General features: G+C 43.9%; 1 protein-coding gene across 1 annotated transcript in view; it reads left to right on the forward strand.

Moving 5' to 3' along the window:
* Window positions 1–16,718, forward strand: part of EXD3 (exonuclease 3'-5' domain containing 3) — a 719,658-nt gene that overhangs the window by 367,019 nt on the left and 335,921 nt on the right. Inside the window, exon 9 of the mRNA XM_030206809.1 lies at window positions 11,630–11,730. Within this exon, the coding sequence (XP_030062669.1) occupies window positions 11,630–11,730 (101 nt within the window). The remainder of the gene's footprint in view (window positions 1–11,629; window positions 11,731–16,718) is intronic.

A 16,718-nucleotide genomic window follows, 5' to 3' on the forward strand; every position in this document is an offset into this window, starting at 1 on the left:
GTTGGAGGTCTTTATGTAGCGATCTGCATTGGCATCGGGGGTGCCTACCATGCCTTCCACTGCAGCCCTGCCTGGCCCCCAGCCCGCGGTGCGGCCTCCGATGCCGCACCACTTGTGGTTCCGGTGTTGACTGCTACCGAAGTCAGTTCTCCTTCGACGTCAGTGGAGGGAGCTTCGATGGAGTTGAGGCAAGAACAGACTCCTCGACACCATTCTCGGGGCCTCGAGTCCTCGAAGTCAAGGCGGGCAGGGTCTCGGAAGTGCTGTCTGACACTGAAGAGGAGCGCTTGTGGGAGGCTGAAGAGGTTCCCAAGTACTTTTCCTCCGATGAGTCCTTTGGAATTCCTTCAGAATCTTCCTCTCCACCTGAGAGAAAGCTATCACCGCCTGAGAGCCTCTTTCACCTCATTTGTGCAGGAAATGGCTGAGGCCGTACCCTTCCCAGTAGAAGCGGAGGATGAGGCCAGGACTAAGATGCTCGAGGTCCTGGACTACACCTCTCCACTTAAGGAGGCAGTGACGGCCCCCTTGCATGAAGTACTCAAGGCAGTCATCATCTGGAACTGGGCGTCCCCTCTGTCCCTGTGTTCCCCAAGAAAATTGACACCCAGTATCTACTGCATTTTTTTGAGGGGTGAACAAACATGTGGACAATGGGGAGCCGGTGGATATTGTGTATCTGGATTTTCAAAAGGCGTTTGACAAAGTGCCTCATGAAAGACTCCAGAGGAAACTGGAGAGTCATGGGATCAGAGGTAGGGTACTATGGATTAAGAACTGGTTGAAAGATAGGAAGCATTTATAAATGACCTAGAGATGGGAGTAACTAGTGAGGTAATTAAATTCGCAGATGACACAAAACTATTCAGGGTCGTCAAGTCGCAGGAGGAGTGTGAAAGATTACAGGAGGACTTCGCGAGACTGGGAGATTGGGCATGCAAGTGGCAGATGAAGTTCAGTGTTGACAAGTGCAAAGTGATGCATGTGGGTAAAAGGAACCCGAATTACAGCTATGTCATGCAAGGTTCTGCGTTAGGAGTCACAGACCTAGAAAGGGATCTGGGAGTCATCGTGGATAAGACGTTAAAAACTTCTGCTCAGTGTGCTGCGGCGGCTAAGAAAGCGCACAGAATGTTAGGTATTATTAGGAAAGGGATGGAAAACAAACACAAGGACGTTATAATGCCGTTGTATGGCTCCATGGTGCGACTGCACCTAGAATATTGTGTCCAATTCTGGTCACCGCATCTCAAAAAAGCTATAAAGGAATTAGAGAAGGTGCAGAGAAGGGCGACGAAAATGATAAAGGGAATGGAACGACTTCCCTATGAGGAAAGGCTGAGAAGGTTATTTTTTTTATTTACATTTGTACCCCGCACTTTCCCACTCATAGCAGGTTCAATGCGGCTTACATATTATATACAGGTACTTATTTGTACCTGGGGCAATGGAGGATTAAGTGACTTGCCCAGTCACAAGGAGCTGCCTGTGCCTTCAGTGGGAATCGAACCCAGTTCCCCAGGACCAAAGTCCACCACACTAACCACTAGGCCACTCTTCAACTTGGAGAAAAGGCGGCTGAGGGGTGATATGATAGAAGTCTACAAGGTAGATCCAAGATGGCTTCCAGACTGGACGTGTGTGCGTGAGCTCCGGAGATTTTCTGATTTGGATTTGTGCCACGGAGCGCTCCCCTAAGAAATGGGGAAGAGAAAAGGAAAAACTGTGGCTCCTACCTCTTTGAGCACAGTTTTGGGCCCCGCCATGTCGCAGCCCACGTTAGAAAACTTTGGTATCCGACCACCGGGATCGAGGGATCTTGCTTCTAGAACTTCCGTACCACTATCAACGGAACACAGCGCAGAGGGAGTAACTCTGAGCCCTCCGATTGGTCTGACCCCACCACAACCTGGAAGGAAAGCGAGAGCTGAGAATCTGTCGACTGAACAGACGTCCGAAGTGGGCGATCTGTCGTTGGCGATGAGAGGTCCAGACTTTGCTTCAACTCCAGGTATTGTTACAACGGAAGGGGGATATCTGCCCCTGGCCTTAACCCAAGAAGAGATATTCTCTGGGTTAGGAGGTAGTGTGGAAAAACCAGCAATTGTCACTATGGACACGATCTGGGAAGCCATACAAGGGGTAAATGAATCCCTCCAACGCATATTTAATTATATTCAGACTGAAATAAGACAATTGAATCAAAAAACTGACCAATTAGCCACTAAAGTTGAATCCCATCAGGCTGAAATGCAAACTTTTGACTCTAATTTTAAATTAATGCAAACTACAGTGGCGACGGTCATAAAAGGGAATAAAATCCAAGCACGAAAGATGGAATATATAGAAAACCAGTATAAGAGGGCTAATCTTAGGATATTGAGTTTTCCGATTTCACCATTCATATTACCAGCAGAACTTTTAAAAAAATACTTTTTGGAAGTTCTGGACATTCCTTTAGAAAGTCACCCTTTGGTGACTAGAATGCAATATCTTAAAAAACCTACACCAGCGACAACAGTTCCAGAAACTCCACAGGATAATCTAACTGATTTTCTAGAACGATCTGAAATTTCAGATCGAGCAACTTTACTTGTTACGTTTGCATTGGAGATGGACAAAAATTTAATTTTGCGTTCTTATTTCAGAAAAATGAATGCTATTTTCATGGGCGGGAAAATTCGAATCTTTCCTGATTTAGCTAAGGAAACTCAGACCAGGAGAAGGGGATTTTTGGTATATAAACCAAGAATCCTTTCCCTGGGAGGTACTTTTATTCTTCAATATCCATGCATATGTATGATTTCCTTAAGTGATGTTAAATACCTTTTTTTCTGTCCTATGAAACTACGTGATTTCATTATAGCTAAGGAGAGTATGCAAGATGTCCCTGAGATGGCATCTCCCAGTTAATTGCACTGTCTAGGCTGCAGGCTCCCGACATCCTTCCAGTCTATATATGATAATTGTTAAATTCTTTTAGAAAAATTTGTTTCCTATTCTTGGATCCTCCCCATTGTGGACAAAATAATAAGGTATGTTTCATTGTATTAGAATTCTTTAAAATTTATGTTTCAAATTCTTATACATTTTGATGTATTATTATCATTATTTAAACTATTGAAAAGTCATAAATAAAAAATTAAGGTAATGAGCGGAATACAGCGGACAGATGTGAAGCATTTGTTTACACTTTCAAACAACAACAAAACCAGGGGACACATGATGAAGCTAGAATACGGTAGATTTAAAACAAATAGGAGAAAAATTTTCTTTACTCAGCGTGTAATTAGACTCTGGAACTCGTTGCCAGAAAATGTAGTGACAGCGGCTGGCCTTATGGAATTTAAAGGGGGTTTGGACAGATTCCTGAGGTTCTTGAAGCCTAGATTAGCCACTGTCGGAGACAGGATGCTGGGCTTGATGGACCCTTGGTCTTTTCCCAGTATGGCGGTGGTTATGTACTTATGGATCCATGGGGAACCTGGGTTGGCGAGGTCTTAGTTACCCCACAACTCCATGGTGGTGGATGCCACTCTCTAGAGAGCCAAGAGTATTAGGGACTATGCTTCAGCGCCCCCAGGCAGAGAATCTAGGACCATGGCCTCTTTTGGGAAGAAAATGTATCAGGCCACGATGCTCATTGCCCGTATTCAATCATACCAGCTCTTCACGAGCGTCTGCTTGTGGCACTTGGTGAGGCAGCTGTCTGATTTGGTTGATGCACTCCCTCCGGAGCACGCCGAGCCTTTTCACCAGCTGGTCAAGCACCAGAAGGCGTATTGCAAGTTCTTGGCCAGGGGAACTTATGATATCCAGAATCTCTGCCCAGGGTATAGCAATGCGCAGATTCTCATGGCTGTGTTTCTCTGACCTGGACCATTCGGTTCAGCAGAGAATGGTGGATGCCCCATGCCGGGAGGGGGGGGGGGGGTAATCTTTTCGGAGAGAAGGTCGAAGAACTGATTGACCAGATCAAGAAGCATACCGATGCTATGTCTTCTCTCTCCCGCCAGATGCATTCTGCTATCACCTCCTCATCCAGGAGGTATTTTGGTGGGTCCCGGAGTACTTCTTACGCCTATTCTAGGAGTAGGTATGCCCCGGCAGCTTGCCAGCCTGCTCAGGCTACACCCCAGTGCGCTCGTTCTTGTCAACATCGTGCGTCTAAGGCCCCTGCTGCTCCCCAGCAAAAACAAGGGTCGGGCTTTTGACTGGCTCCAGCAGGGCATAGCCACCATAAAAGTGCCCATGCCAGACGACTTACCGGTTGGGGGGAGGTTAACATTTTTTCACCAAAGGTGGCCTCTCATAACCTCCGACCGGTGGGTTCTTCAAATAGTCTGGTTACGATACACCCTCAATCTGGTATCCAAACCTCCAAATTGTCCACTGAGGGCTCATTCGTTCAGCTCTCAACACAAGCAGGTACTTGCAGAGGAACTCTCCACCCTTCTGAAGGCCCATGCGGTCAAACCCATTCCACCAGTGGAAGAGGGGCAGGGATTCTATTCCAGGTACTTCCTTGTGCAGAAAAAGATAGGGGGGATGCATCCCATCCTAGACCTGAGGGCCCTGAAAAAATTTCTGGTCCGAGAAAAGTTCAGGATGGTTTCCCTTCTTCCCATGATTCAGAAAAATGATTGACTATGCTCTCTGGACTTGAAGGATGCATATACACATATCCCTATACTTCCAGCTCACGGGAAGTATCTTCAGTTTCAGCTGGGAACACATCACTTTCAGTACTGCGTGTTTTCTTTTGGCCTCGCGTCACCTCCCAAGATGTTTACCAAATGTCTAGCGGTAGTTGCAGCGTCGCTACGCAGGCTGGGAGTGCATGTGTACCCTTATCTCAATGATTGGCTGGTGAAGAACACCTGGAGGACGGTGCTCGGAAGACTACTCAGGTGCTGGAGCTACTAGGGTTCGTAATAAACTACCCCATGTTTCATCTCTCCTCTGTCCAACAATTGGAATTCATAGGAACCCTGCTCGATACGTGGGCTGTTCGAGCCTATTTCCCAGAGACGCGTGCAGACAACCTTCTGTCTCTCTCATCCAAGGTTCGGACATTACAGTAAGTCACAGCTTGGCAGATGTTGAAGTTGTTGGGCCACATGACTTCCATAGTATATGTTACACCCATGGCACGCCTTCACATGAGATCTGCTCAATGGACCCTGTCTTCTCAGAAGTATCGAGCCACGGGGAGCCTAGAAGATGTCATCCGAGTGACCCCTTGGCTGATATGCTCACTTCAGTGGTGGACAATTCGATCCAATCTGACTTTGGGATTTCCATGTCAAATTCCTCAGCCACAAAAAGTGCTGATGACGGATGCATCACTCTTGGTGTGGGGGGGCTCAAGTAGATGGGCTTCACACTCAGGGAGTCTGGTCCCCCCCCAGGAAACAGATCTTCAGGTTAACCTCCTGGAGCTCCGAGTGATCTGGAACGCTCTAAAGGCTTTCAGAGATCGGCTGTCCAACCAAATTATCTTAATTCAAACAGACAATCAGGTTGCGATGTATTACACCAACAAGCAGGGGGGCACCGGATCTCGCCTTCTGTGTCAGGAAGCCATCCAGATGTGGCTCTGGGAACGCCATCACGGCATGTTTCTATAAGCCACTTATCTGGCAGGTGTAAACAGAGGTCTGGCTGACAGACTCAGCATGATAGTGCAACCTTATGAGTGGTCCCTGAATATGGGCGTAGCCCGCAAGATATTGCGAGCATGGGGCACCCCCTCGGTGGATCTTTTTGCCGCTCTGCTCAACCACAAGGTCCCTCAGTTCTGTTCCTGCATCAGATGCCTTTCTCCTACATTGGGGAACAGGTCTTCTGTATGTGTATTCTCCCATACCTCTAGTGGGGAAGACTTTGTTGAAACTCAAGCAAGACCGCGGAACCATGAATCTGATTGCACCTTACTGGCTGTGCCAGATTTGGTTCCCTCTTCTTCTGGAATTGTCCTCCGAAGAATTGTGGTGATTGGAGTGTTTTCCGACCCTCATCACTCAGAACGAGGGGTCACTTCTACTTCCCAACCTCCAGTCTCTGGCTGTCACAGCTCATAATGTCAGAGCCATGGCTGCGTCAGTGGCTCACTTAAAGTCAGACTCCATTGAAGAGATTTGCAAAGCTGCGACGTGGTCTTCAGTCCACATATTCACATGTCATTACTGCCTTGAGCATGATACCCGACGCGACAGTCGGTTTGGGCAGTCAGTGTTGCAGAATCTGTTCACATGTCATTACTGCCTTGAGCATGATACCCGACGCGACAATCGGTTTGGGCAGTCAGTGTTGCAGAATCTGTTCTGTTCCAGGCTGCAATCTCAGCAATAGTTTGTATATAGTTTCAGGTTAATCTACCTTAACGTCCTCGCCGTTGCGAGGCCCAATTGACTACTGTTTTGGGTGATCCTGGATGCCAGGCTTGTGAGAAGGCTTGTCCTTGGAGAAAGCAAAGATACTTACCTGTAGCAGGTTTTCTTTGAGGACAGCAGGCTGATCATTCTCACAATTTCGCCCACCTCCCCTTGGAGTTGTTTCTTTTCTTTTATTTATGCTTTTGGATTGAACTGAGGGGCGTGGTTGCACGATGGGCGGGAAGGCACTCCACGCATGTGCAGTGCGGCACGCATACCGGAAGGCTCTAGCAAAACATTTTCTTTTTTGCTATGCGATATGTCACTTCTGGGGCCGATACGGATCGTCGACCCACTTGTGAGAACGATCAGCCTGCTGTCCTCGGAGAATACCTGCTACAGGTATCTTCTCTATAGCTGTTGATGACTATGTTTATACTTGGGTATCAGTTTGTCTCTTATATTATCTTAATTTTGGGAGTCAATTGAGGATAGGGTGGGGAGGTAGGGATATAGTTAGAAACAACATTGTTATGAAGATACTGATACTATCTTGTCACATTCTTTGGCTGTTGTTTTGGTTTCAATAAAAACAATTTAACATAAAATGACCGCTATTATCATGGGGTCACAGTCACAAAAAGATTGACGAGCACTAACTTAGAACGTGGTATATCAAATAAAATGAATCTTGGATCTTTATAAAATAAGTGCCTTTATTGACATTCCACATAGACAACCTGTTATAAAATCATTCCCCCAAGGGGTTGGGACTGAACAATGTATGCGATTGTTGTATTTTCAAAAGGATGGAAGTTTTTTAAATCGCAAATTATCTGCCCATAAAGGACAAGCAGGAGTATGGGCTTTTCTTTTGTTAGGCATTTTTTAAAGTAAAACTGGTTGTATAATTTCACTTTGAAAACTGATGCAAAGTCTGTAGATTAAAAAAAAAAAAAAAAAGCCATATACTCTGCCATTTTGTGGCCAGTGTGAAATTGGTCCCCAGAATGATTTGGAGAGTTGGAGCTGCAGGTTTGATCAATTAATTTTTGTGCAGATTTCTGTGTAGTTTCATAACTATCCATACTGTACTCTAAACAAGGGGTGTCATACCTTGGTCCTCAAGGGCCGCAATCCAGTCGGGTTTCCAGGATTTCCCCAGTGAATATGTATGAGATTGATTTGCATGCACTACCTCCACTGTATGTAAATAGGTCCCATGCGTATTCATTGGGGAAATCCTGAAACACCAACCTGATGAGAGCTGATTATTCAAATCTAATGTGAGTATTCATTGTGGATATCCTGAAAACCCGATGGGATTAGGTGTGCCTCAAAGACTGGGTTGTGAATTGCTGCTCTAAACTGTATAAAATACATTACAAGTTAAAAAATAAATAAATTGTGTAGTTAGACATTTGTCAGCATTTGATACTGAGAGTACTTTTATATACCAGGCTTTCTGCACTCATTTCTTAGTTAGTCTTGATCCCCTCTTACAGTATATTCCATGTGTTGAAATCCAGATTGTGAGTCTTTGGTATTAGGAGTACTGTAGTGTGTTAAAAAACAAATGATGATGATGATGGCTATGCCAGAATACTAACTTCATTTTCCTAGTCTGCATTCTGTTTTCCAAGCTATCTAGTGTTCACGTTTTTTGGGAGGTGACAGTGTCTGCGATCACAAAATGACAACATCTAGCTGTCAGACCGAGGGTGCATGCATGCCAATTCTGAAAAGAGAACTCTACTCTGTGGTTAAGGACTGTCACTACAATGGATGGGCTAGATGGGGAGGGAGGAGAGGATTATAAAATGGGGAAATACCCCAACTACTACTACTATAAATCACTTCTATAGTGCTACCAGTCGTACGCAGCGCTTTACAATTGAACATGAAGAAAGACAGTCCTTGCTCAAAGGAGCTTACAATCTAAATCAGGACAAACAGACAGGATCAATAAGGATAAGGGAAGGACAGTCAGAAGGACACAAGGCTAAGATAAAAGTGACAAGTCAGGAGTCGAAAACAGCATCAAACAGGTAGGCCTTTAGCCTGGATTTGAAGGCAGCCAGGGATGGAGCTAGACGTAATGGCTCAGGAAGCCTATTCCAGGCATAAGGTGCGGCGAGATAGAAGGAGCGGAGTCTGGAGTTAGCGATGGCACTAAACGCCGAGATGCCCATTACATTCCTATGGACATCTCAACGTTTAGCACAGCTGACTTAGCGTGAGCTAAAAACGCTAGCGCATCTTAGTAAAAGACCACCATTGAAAGAGTAATTTGAGCTTTAGTGGGTTTTTAATTCTATTTTCCTGTAACATTTCCTGATGAAATGCCCAACGAGCAGACTGAAAGGCTGAGAGATGAGCTTTCTTCTTACTGCTTCTGCTGCTGCATAGCCAGGTGGCTGGTACTCTTCTGCTGAGTCAATACTTCCTGCAGAGTGGACATGACTCTGCCCTGCCTCAGAGGCTGCACATTTTCTTTACTTAGCTCCCATTCATCACCTCCTAATTAGCTATAAATGAGTCATAATACCATAGTCTCTGAGAGGCCAGTTGTGACTTAGTTGGAAGTTCCAAGTTGAAAGAGAGGAGTGTGGTAGCCGTGTTAGTCCACTCTTAAGGTTATCAATAGAAATCAAACAAAATAAAACATGGAAAAGAAAATAAGATGATACCTTTTTTATTGGACATAACTTAATACATTTCTTGATTAGCTTTCGAAGGTTGCCCTTCTTCGTCAGATCGGAAATAAGCAAATGTGCTAGCTGACAGTGTATATAAGTGAAAACATTCAAGCATTACTATGACAGTCTGACAGGGTGGGAGGATGGGGGTGGGTCGGAGGTATGCATGGGGACATCAAAGCATATCATTGATATTCTAACAGGATGGGTGTTGATAGGTGAGGGGTGGGGTGATCAACAGAGACATACAGCTTTATGGTTTATAATGGGCTAGGAACCCCAGGTCCTTGTTAAGTCCTTTCTGTTGGGTGTTAAAATATTCAATCATTCTGACTTCAAAGGTCTTACATTCTTGTATGGTTTTAAAGTTACCTTTCAGTATTCTCACTGTGAAATCACTGGTACAGTGTCCTGGTTCTGTGAAGGGCTGTCCCACCGGGGTGGGGGCCCTACTGGCTGTATTGTTCATGTGATGTCTATGTAAATTGAATCTTGTCTTAAGCATCTGGTGAGTATTGATGGTCCAGTGTGGATTTTTTTAGGAGTTTTCCACATGCAGCTATGCCATCCGCATGTGGAATGTTGCTGTATAGCGATTCTACATCCACCGTGACCAGAAGGGTGTTAGGTGGTAGTTGCTTGATATTTTTCAATTTATTCAGAAAGTCTGTGGTGTCTTGTATGAAGCTGTTAGTTTTGTGTACGAGAGGTTTCAGAATTCCCTCTATGAATCCAGATATTTCTTCCGTGAGTGTGCCAATACCTGATATGATTGGTCTAACAGGGTTTCCCGGTTTGTGGATCTTGGGTAGCATGTAGAATGTGCCCACAGCAGGTTGGTTTGGTATGAGTTTCTTCAGGTGAGATTGCGCTTGTGTAGGAAATGTTTTGATAAGGTATTTCAGCTGTTTTGTGTAATCCTGTGTGGGGTCCTCAGTTAGTTTCCTGTAGTATTTATTGTCTGAGAGCTGTCTGTGCCCCTCTTCAATGTGTTTTTGTATGTCCATAATTACCACTGTAACGAAGGATGCTATATTGGAGAAACAGGCCAGATGCTTAAGACAAGATTCAATTTACATAGACATCACATGAACAATACAGCCAGTAGGGCCCCCACCCCGGTGGGACAGCACTTCACAGAACCAGGACACTGTACCAGTGATTTCACAGTGAGAATACTGAAAGGTAACTTTAAAACCATACAAGAACGTAAGACCTTTGAAGTCAGAATGATTGAATATTTTAACACCCAACAGAAAGGACTTAACAAGGACCTGGGGTTCCTATCCCATTATAAACCATAAAGCTGTATGTCTCTGTTGATCACCCCACCCCTCACCTATCCACACCCATCCTGTTAGAATATCAATGATATGCTTTGATGTCCCCATGCATACCTCCGACCCACCCCCATCCTCCCACCCTGTCAGTCTGTCATAGTAATGCTTGAATGTTTTCACTTATATACACTGTCAGCTAGCACATTTGCTTATTTCCGATCTGAGGAAGAAGGGCAACCTTCGAAAGCTAATCAAGAAATGTATTAAGTTATGTCCAATAAAAAAGGTATCATCTTATTTTCTTTTCCATGTTTTATTTTGTTTGATTTCTATTGATAACCAAGTTGAAAGAGGAAACTGCAGGATGAAGAAGAAAAGGTACTGCAATGCTGTGGACGAGCTGGGCTTGGGGCCGGAATAAAGTGACACCACGCAGCAGGTTTGAGTGAGCGAAATTAACATTTAGTAAAGATGTTGGGATGGGGTTCCTGTTGAGTTCACAGGGGAAGGAGAAGTCCCAATGCAAAACTAATCTTTTAACAGAAGAATGTCCTCCATGGCCTGCCCCTGCAGGAGCACTGCATGCAATACAGTCTCTTGGTAAAGCAATACTTCCTCTTAGCTCTGGGCTGGCTTCCCACCGTTATCAGTACAGTTTTTAACATTTCACCAGCCAGTCTGCTTCAGGCTGGATCCAACATGCAAAGTGGCTGTTGTGGTTCCGGTTCATAGGTATACGGTGAAGGTGTATGCAGTAGCCTTCGTTCCTTCCCTCTGAGCCCTCTTAACCCCACTCTGGCCCTGCCTTTTATAGTTTCTGGTTTCACCTCCACCCCTCCCATCTCACTTCCTCCCTGGGTGGGCAAAGGGTTTTAAGGTGGCTCCCAGTATTCTAAGGAATTCTTCCTAAGGGTGACGGGCATTGTTCTGTATTACCCCCTTGCAGGTACAAATAATTGATGTATACAATGCAATGTCTAATATCAGAATCAGCATGCTGATTTTTTTATAGGGCAACATTTCAGAAATTGTTGTTAATTCTTATAAGTGTTTAATGTTTTGTGATAGCACTGTTCTCTGTGACTGAACATTTTACCATCTCTAAAAATTTGTTGCAAATGCATATGCAGTTTTGTTAAACTTTCGGTGCTGTACTGGAACCACTGTGAAACTGCTCAGAATTCTGACGGGAAAGCATACAATGGGACAGACTGTGTGGATCTGTATTGAATAAATAAAACTGAGGGAGGTGTGTTACTTTTTTTGGTTTTAGGCAATACCAGGCCCTGCCCCACATGAGAATGGATAAATTCAATCACAAAGGATTGAGCAAATTGGTCTTCCGGCTGCTGGACCAGTTTGACCTTGATCCAGGTATGTGAGCTGCAAACAATTATTGATATGATTATCATATTTTACCTTATAATGTAAAACAGGTGACACAAATTCATGCCCCACCCTGCCAAGCTAAAACAGTGTCTGCTGCCTGTTCTCTTTGAGCTTCTTAAAGCATGCTTTCAAAGCTCAAAGTTATGAGTGGAGGAGTGGCCTAGTGGTTAGAGCACCGGTCTTGCAATCCAGAGGTGGTCGGTTCAAATCCCGCTGCTGCTCCTCCTTGTGATCTTAGGCAAGTCACTTAACCCTCCATTGCCTCAGGTACAAACTTAGATTGTGAGCCCTCCTGGGACAGAGAAATATCCAGTGTACCTGAATGTAACTCACCTTGAGCTACTACTGAAAATGGTGTGAGCAAAATCTAAATTAAAAAAAATAAAATACCACACTGCATTGGCAAAGCACTGGAGGCAGTTAACTAATTGGCTGTTCCTCCCAGTGTCTAGAAATAAATCTTGACTTCGAAGTGACTTTAAGAGTGTGAAGGGTTTACTGTGAATTATGGAAACAACTTGTGATGTGAAGCACCACAGATAACTCGTGGGGGTCCTAGACCTCAAGATTTACACCTAAGAGAGGTAACCCTTGGATAGTGGGAGAAATATTGCTTGGCTGTATCCCATCTATGTGTGGCCTGTAGAACAGAGAATTCCTGTGAGTTCCGATATTCTGGTAACCTTTAACATTCCTAATTCTCTACTTACTTCAAGTTCAGGCTGTAAAACAGAGTTGTCCTCTATTGGTGTGGTTAAAACTAGGATATGAGATTTACCTGCAAGGTCAGTGACTCTTGTTCCCAGGAACAGGAATGTGCATGTGACTGCCACTCTTACTTGTAGAGTTCAGTTTTTTGTAGCCTTTTTCTTCAACATCTGTCTCTTCTGAGTGTCTGTCCATCTTGTCTTTGCTTCTTGTAGACTTCTAATGATACCTATTTCTCCGTTTTCCACCCACTTTTCACTTCCATCAGCCTTTCTCTCTAGGGAGTGAAAAACTAGCATTTACTCTAATAATTCTGTTTTGCAGCCTGAACTTGAAGTAAGTAGAGAATTAGGAATGTTAAAGGTTACCAGAGTATCAGAACTCACAGGAAGTCTCTGTTCTACAGGCCACACTAATAATTCTCTCTGCTCTAACTGCTTTTATGTATTTATTTCCCTTCTGAGGACTCGTCTGTCCTCTGGCACTGACCCCTTTTTCCTTGTTTCTGCCATCTGTCACTGGCAGCTATGTAACAAATACAGACCTGCCAGCTCATCATTATATTTACAGAAACTAGTAAAGTCATTACTAAGGTAATTAAACTCTGGAATTCATTGCCAGAGAATGTAGTAAAAGCGGTTAGCTTAGTGGGGTTTAAAAAAGGTTTGGATGGCTTGGTGGTTGGGAGGTGGGGATAGTGCTGGGCAGACTTATATGGTCTGTGCCAGAGCCGGTGGTTGGGAGGTGGGGCTGGTGGTTGGGAGGCGGGGATAGTGCTGTGCAGACTTATACGGTCTGTGCCCTGAAGAACACAGGTACAAATCAAAGTAGGGTATACACAAAAATTAGCACATATGAGTTATCTTGTTGGGCAGACTGGATGGACCGTGCAGGTCTTTTTCTGCCGTCATCTACTATGTTACTATGTTCCTAAAGGAAAACTCCATCAACCATTATTAAAATGGACTTGAGGAAAATCCACTGCTTATTTCTAGAATAAGCAGCATAAAATGTATTGTACTGTTTTGGGATCTTGCCAGGTACTTGTGACCTGGATTGGCCACTGTTGGAAACAGGATGCTGGGCTTGACGGACCTTCGGTCTGTCCCAGTATGGCAATACTTATGTACTTATGTAAGGTAATGGCATGGTATGCTGTATGGTGACTATAGCCTTAAAATTAAGCTGAGTTGGCAATTAAAAAGCTTAGTTGTCGATATTCAAAGCACTTTAACTGGCCAGACACAGCTGCTGGCCAGTTAAATTGCTTGTTCGGTGCTAACTGGTCATATTCAGCAACACTTATTTATTTTATTTTATTGCACTTGTATCCCACATTTTCCCACCTGTTTGCAGGCTCAATGTGGCTTACAGAGTCCTGTCATGGCATGACCATTTCAGGGTACAGAGATACAATTGGTGTTACAAAGATATCGGTAATAACAAGGCTAACAGTCGGTCTAGTCAAGCAATTGTAGAAAGAAGATGATCATAATAAGGAAGGAGTGGTGATGTGTTGTAGTTAGTTATGGATTCTCGTGGTAAGCTTTGGTGAGGTAAGTTTTCAACAATTTGCGGAACTTTGTTATTTCCTTAATCGTTTTCAAGTGATTTGGGAGAGTGTTCCACAACTGCGTGCTTGTGTAGGAAAAGATGGACGCATGTGTTAGTTTGTATTTTAATCCTTTGCAGCTGGGGAAATGTAGATGAAAAGTGCGGGCAAATCTTTTGGCATTTCTGGGTGGGAGGTCCACTAGGTCAAGCATATAAGACGGGGGGGGGGGGGGGGGGGGGGGTCCGTGAATGATTTTATGAACAATTGTGCAGATTTTGAACGTGATTCGCTCTTTAAGTGGGAGCCAGTGTAATTTCTCTCGTAGGGGTTTTGCACTTTCATATTTTGTCCTTCCAAATATAAGTCTGGCTGCAGTATTTTGGGCAGTTTGAAGTTTCTTAATAATCTGTTCTTTACAGCCAGCGTAACGTGCATTACAGTAGTCCAGGTGGGTTAGTACCATTGACTGTACCAGGTTTTGAAAAATGGCCCTTGGGAAGAAAGGTTTTACTCTTTTGAGTTTCCACATGGAGTGGAACATTTTCTTAGTTGTGTTCTTAACGTGGTCTTCAAGTGCGAGATTTCGATCAATGGTAACTCTGAGAATTTTCAGAGTATTAGAGACGGGAAGGGAGAAGTTTGGGGTGGTAATGGTGGAGAATTTATTTTTGTTATGTTGTGAGGTAAGTATAAGACATTGTGTTTTTTCTGCATTGAGTTTTAGCTGAAATGCGTCCGCCCAGGAGTGTGTGATTTGAAAGCTTTGGTTAATCTCGTTGGTAATTTCTTTTAGATCGCACTTGAACGGGATATAGATCGTGACGCCATCTGCATATATGTGTGGGTTGAGGTTTTTATTGTCCAGGAGCTTGACTAGAGGTATCATCATTAGGTTAAAGAGGGTTGGTGACAGGGGGGATCCTTGGGGGACTCCCCATTCAGGTGTCCATGGGGCTGATGTTGCCGCTTTAGTTATTACTTGGTATGATCTTGTTGTCAGGAATCCTTTAAACCAGTTAAGCATGTTTTCCTCCGACTCCAAAATATTCCAGGATGTGTAGTAGTATTCCATGGTTGACCATGTCGAAGGCACTAGACATGTCAAATTGCAAAAGAAGTATGTTGTTACCAGTTGCAATCGTTTGTTTAAATTTATTCATTAAAGTTATTAATACTTTTTCGGTGCTGCAATTTGATCTGAATCCTGATTGAGATTCATGCAGAATTGAGTGTTTAGTTAGGTGGTTAGTGACTTGTTTCGTCACTGCGCCTTCCATGAGTTTGGATGTCAGCAGGATCGATGTTACAGGACGATAATTGGTTAGGTCACTTGTGGATTTCTTTGCGTCTTTAGGTATAGGTGTGAGTAGGATATTTCCTTTATCTTTTGGGAAGAGACCATTTTGTAGCATGTAGTTCAGGTGCCTCGTGAAGTCTGTTTTGAATTGCTGAGGGGTAGACCTTATAAGATTGCTAGGGCAGATGTCTAGTTTGCAATGTGATTTGGCATAATTTTTTAGCAATTGGGAAATGCTGTCGATCGGTAGTATGTCAAAGTTAGTCCATGATCGGTCTGCTGGATATTCCCCTGGTATTAGGTCTAAGCATTCAAGGAGGTTTGCTTAGTCAGTTGTGTTGATGGGTATCGTGAGTCGTAACTTTATAATTTTTTCTTTGAAGTAGTTCGCAAGGTTGTCTGCTGATGGAGTGTCTGTGTTGTTAGAGGTAACCGGGGAGGTATTCAATAATGTATTCACAAGTTGGAAGAGTTTATGTGTGTCTTTGTAGCCCAGTCCGATTTTAGTTTTATAAGATCTTTTAGTTTGTCTGATGGTGTATTTGTATTTTCTTTGTAGTTGCTTCCAATCGCTTAATGCAGAGTTGTCTTTTTTCTTATTCCAGGCACGTTCTAATCTTCTGACTTGTGTTTTTAATTCTTTAAGTTCTTCATTAAACCATGGGATTGAATTTTTTCTATGTGAGGTTCTGGTTTGAAGTGGTGCTATGTGGTCTAGTATGATTCTGCATCTGTTGTCCCAGTCATGAAGAAATTGGATTGATTCTGTTGGTGCTGTCCATTCATTATTGTAGAGTTGTTGCCAAAATGTTGTTGGGTCTATTTTGCCTCTCGTGGTATAGGTTAGTTGTTCTTGTTTGTGTTGAGGATTTTTCGTTCGCCAGTGAAGGGAGAGATTTGCTTTGTAATGATCAGACCATGGTACGGCTGTCCATTTTATGTCTTTTAGTGTGATATTTAGCTCTGGTGACAATTTGTGTGTAATGATGTCTAGTGCGTGTCCTTTGACATGGGTGGGCTGTATATTTGGCCAATGGAGCTTCCAGAGTTGGAGGAAGTCCTTGCATTCAGCTACGTTTGTTAGTGTAGTATCCTCCAGGTGGAGGTTAATATCTCCTACAATAAGAAGGTTTTGGGCAGAGACACATATATTCGATAAGAAGTCCATAAAATTTGTTTGGCAGTCTTGCCAGTTGCCTGGTGGTCTATAGAACAGGATAAGGTTTAGGTGATCTTGTGGGTTTGGGTGATTGATTCTAACTGAAGCGATTTCCAATTGGGGAAGTATTGATTTGGCTGTAGTTGTGACGGTGAATTGGGATCTATAGATTATAGCTATGCCTCCTCCTCCTCTTTTTCCATTCCTTGTCCAATGGGTGATTTTGTACCCCGGGGGGGGGGGGGGGGCATAGT

Source organism: Microcaecilia unicolor, chromosome 6, assembly GCF_901765095.1.
Source record: "Microcaecilia unicolor chromosome 6, aMicUni1.1, whole genome shotgun sequence".
In the NCBI taxonomy this organism is placed as follows: Eukaryota; Metazoa; Chordata; class Amphibia; order Gymnophiona; family Siphonopidae; genus Microcaecilia; species Microcaecilia unicolor.